The 3588-nt window shown below is 67.7% G+C and overlaps 3 protein-coding genes across 3 annotated transcripts in view; all 3 read right to left on the bottom strand.

Annotated features, from left to right (window-relative positions):
- The window catches only part of GRIN1 (glutamate receptor, ionotropic, N-methyl D-aspartate 1), a gene marked incomplete at its 5' end in the record, with an annotated part of 48234 nt that extends 46473 nt beyond the window's left edge, over positions 1–1761 (bottom strand). The window contains 2 exon segments of the mRNA XM_014529681.1: positions 781–792; positions 1757–1761. Coding sequence (XP_014385167.1) covers positions 781–792; positions 1757–1761 — 17 coding nt within the window.
- The window catches only part of UAP1L1 (UDP-N-acetylglucosamine pyrophosphorylase 1 like 1), a gene marked incomplete at its 5' end in the record, with an annotated part of 25708 nt that overhangs the window by 7540 nt on the left and 14580 nt on the right, over positions 1–3588 (bottom strand). The window lies entirely within an intron of this gene.
- The window catches only part of MAN1B1 (mannosidase, alpha, class 1B, member 1), a gene marked incomplete at its 5' end in the record, with an annotated part of 8323 nt that continues 6849 nt past the window's right edge, over positions 2115–3588 (bottom strand). The window contains 3 exon segments of the mRNA XM_014529680.1: positions 2115–2947; positions 3225–3308; positions 3310–3587. Of these exon segments, the coding sequence (XP_014385166.1) occupies positions 2744–2947; positions 3225–3308; positions 3310–3587 (566 nt within the window).

The raw sequence follows: 3588 nt of genomic DNA, 5'->3' as shown, positions 1-3588 counted from the left end.
GGGGGCGGGGAGGCTCGGGGGTGGGGGGCGGCTGAGCTGGGGTCTGAGCTGCCTGCCCCACAGCTCACTGAACTCGGGGCCCCACCTGGTCCCCCCAACCTACTCTGTCCCTTCCAGACCTCAGAGCCGCCAGCAACATCATCTTCTCCAACGGTGACCTGGACCCCTGGGCAGGGGGCGGGGTGAGTCCCTGCGGGGCTCCCCATGGGGCTGCAGACTTCCAAGGAGCCCGCTGGGCCTGGGCCACACCCACACCCGGGTCTGCACCTCCTCACCCTCCTGGTTGATGGGGTCAGGCCTCTGGTCACCTCTCCTCTCCAATGAGGCCAGTCGAGGCTGCACAGCCTCCTCTATAGTTACTGCTCTAGCTGCACCCCGGCCGGCATGTGCAGCCTGTGCAGGCTGTGTGGGGGCTGAGGGCTGGCTGCCGGAGCCCCCTCCCTCCACACACCTGACGGGCGTCTGACTGACAGATCCAGAGGAACCTGAGTGCCTCCGTCCTGGCCATCACCATCCGAGGGGGAGCGCATCACCTGGACCTCAGGTACAGCCGCCGGGAGGGTGCTGGCCTGCCTGGCCCCGGCCGGACCTGGCAGGGTGCTGACCCCTCCCCTGACCTGCTCCTCAGGGGATCCCACCCGGCAGACCCCCCGTCCGTCCGGGAGGCACGCCAGCTGGAGGCCACGCTCATTGGCCAGTGGATCGAGGAGGCCAGGCGGGCGCAGCACGGAGTCTCCAAGGCCGAGGGGCGCTCCCCCTGCTAGGACCCGCGAGGACTCCAGGGCGGGCGTGCTCGAGGGAGGGGCTGAGCAAATGCAGGGGCCTCGCCAAGTCCCATGGGGGAGGGAGAGGACATGGTGCCCGCGTGCCCAACCTTCCCCATCATCAGTCACAATAAAACAGTCCTGAACCCCCAAGTTTGCTGTTTGTGGGTGATGGGGACCTGCTTTCACGGGCCAGCTGAGCTGTGACACCAAAAACTGGAGGCCACCCCAGCGACTCCACCTCCCTTCTCTGCTGTTTTCAATGTCACCACCACCAAGGGATGCTCCCCAGGAGCCCCGCCCCTCCCCCCTCCCTGTCCATCTTTGGAGGCCCTGGCCTTGGGCAGAGGAGGGCAAGGCCAGTCCTGCTGCACAGCCCGGCCTGCGGGAGCCCACCCTCAGCCATGGGGCCTTCTGGGGGGTGGGGGGGGGGGCAGAGGCCACTTCAGGGCCAGGCCTGCAGCTATAGACCCAGGAGAGGCGGGCCGGGCCCTGGGCCTGCGGGGAGTCAAGGGCACGTGTACATGTCCGAAGGCCCAGGCCCCGGCCCCTGGGAGCCCAGACCTTGGCAGAGGTGCGTCTCCTAGGAGAGGCCTGGCTTCAGAGGGAAGAGCATTTCCTAAAGATACTGAGGGCAACGGGCTGCCAGCTGAACAGGGAGGAGAGGGCCCTGGGGGCAGGGACCCAGGCAAGGCCAGGGGGTGGTCTCTGTGGAAACTAACCGTCAGCCCTAAGGTGGGTGCTGCGCGAGGAGAGGGGCCACCTCAAGACCACGCCCAGGAAAGCAGCACCTGGGGTGAGAGGTGCCAGCGGGTCCTGAGCTCAGCGGACAGGGAGGGTGACCAGCCCAATGCCCCTCCCACCTGTGCCATGGACGCGCGCGAGCGCACACACACACGCACGCGCACACACGTGCACACACACACACACACAGCACACGCACATGCACACACACGCATGCGCACATGCACACACGCGCACACACACAGCACAGCACACGCATGCGCACATGCACACACGCGCACACACACGCACGCATGCGCACATGCACACACGCGCACACACATGCACACAGCACACGCACACACACACGCGCGCACACACACGCACACACACGCGCGCGCACACACACACACGCGCGCACATGCACACACACGCGCGCGCGCGCACACACACACACGCGCACACACGCGCGCACACACACACACGCGCACACACACGCACACACACACGCGCGCACACACACGCACACAGCACACGCACACACGCGCACATGCACACACACACGCATGCGCACATGCACACACGCGCACACACACAGCACACGCACACACACGCACACACAGCAGCGCCGGAGCAGATCTACTTTATCCCGAGTGAAGGTCCGTCCCATCGGGAGGCCGGGCGCAGGGCACACCTGCCCGCCGCCCCCGTGGGATCCCTGAGTCCAACACGTAAACAGCACAGCCAGCCAGGTGTCCCGGTCAGTGGGGCCACAGACACCCCGAGACCTCGGACAGGACAGGGCCACAGACGGACCCCGAGGCCGAGCTGCACTCTGGTCCCTCGCTGTTGCCCTGAACATGTGGGCCTGGGGACCCCCGAGGCTGGGCCCCCCGAAGCCCGTGCGCTGGCTGGTAGGACGTCCAGGTTTCAGGAATGTGAGCCACGGTTTGAGATTCTCAGGAAGGAGGCGGCCCGTGGACGGGACCCCTGAACACAGCGCTGGTCTCCCTCCTGGTCCCCGATGATGTCCCGAGGGAACCACAGCTGGGCAGACACCTGCTGCCCGAGGCCAACCCAGCACCTCACAGCCCGGGTATGGCCCGGCCCAGCTGCCTCCTGGCCTGCTGTCCAGCTGGGCCGACACCGCACGGCCAAGGTCAAAGGAGGGTGGGCCTATCCAGGGCCGGGGCCCTGCTGCCAGGCCCCTCCAACACCAGAAGTGAGACCCCAGGGCAGCGCCCCGTGGACCCGCCCTACGCGGGGGCCCAGATGGGCAGGGGGTGGGCCTCGGTGTTGAACACGTAGGAGTCCAGGCTGAGCAGGTCCATGTCGTCGGAGAAGAGCAGGAACAGGTACTTGAGCGTCTCCCCCAGGAAGAAGCTCTCCATCTTGTCCCTGGGCTGTGGGTTGTGCGGGTCCTGGACGTTGCTGATGGAGGAGTAGCCGCCCGAGGGGACCTGGAGGAGCCGAGGCAGGGTCACTGCGTGGGCACAGCCCGCTCCCTCCTCAGGGGAGCGGCCCGGCCCGGCAGGGCCTGGAATGGGGGCACTGAGGGCCCCAGGGGACTGGCTGCCCGGGCGGTGCCGGCTGCCCCAGTGACTGACGGGAATGCTGCCTCCAGAACCCGCGGAGGCCTTGCTAAGGCCACTCCCAGCTCCGCCCAGCACGGTGGGCCCTGGGGAGGGAAGGGGCTGGGGGGAGGGGCGTGAGGCTCGGCCGGCCCTCGGCGCTCACCCGCGTGTAGGTGTTGAAGCTCTGCAGGATCTCCCAGCCCCAGTCCTGGTAGGTGCGGTCCCCCGTGAGGCGGTACAGGTAGATGGTCCTTCTGCGCGTGCAGGTTGAAGTGTGCGATCTCCGGGCTCAGCCCCGTCGCCATCTGCCTGTTCATCTGGTAGCAGGTTTCCATGAGCGCCCGGGCCAGGTCCATGTGGTCAGCGGGCAGCCCGTAGTGGGCGCCCAGGGCCAGCGTCCCTGGCAGGAAGCACACCAGGTGGTCCTGCAAGTGAAGGGCCTCCTCACCACCACGGAGCCCACCTCCCCGTCCCAGGAGCCCCTGGCCTCCCCGTCCCAGGAGCCCTCGGGCCTCCAGGCCAGGAGC

This window comes from Myotis brandtii, unplaced genomic scaffold (assembly GCF_000412655.1).
Source record: "Myotis brandtii unplaced genomic scaffold, ASM41265v1 scaffold691, whole genome shotgun sequence".
Taxonomy (NCBI): Eukaryota; Metazoa; Chordata; class Mammalia; order Chiroptera; family Vespertilionidae; genus Myotis; species Myotis brandtii.
The sequence above is the reverse complement of the archived record's forward strand: the minus strand, read 5'-3'. Positions and strand labels throughout refer to the sequence as shown.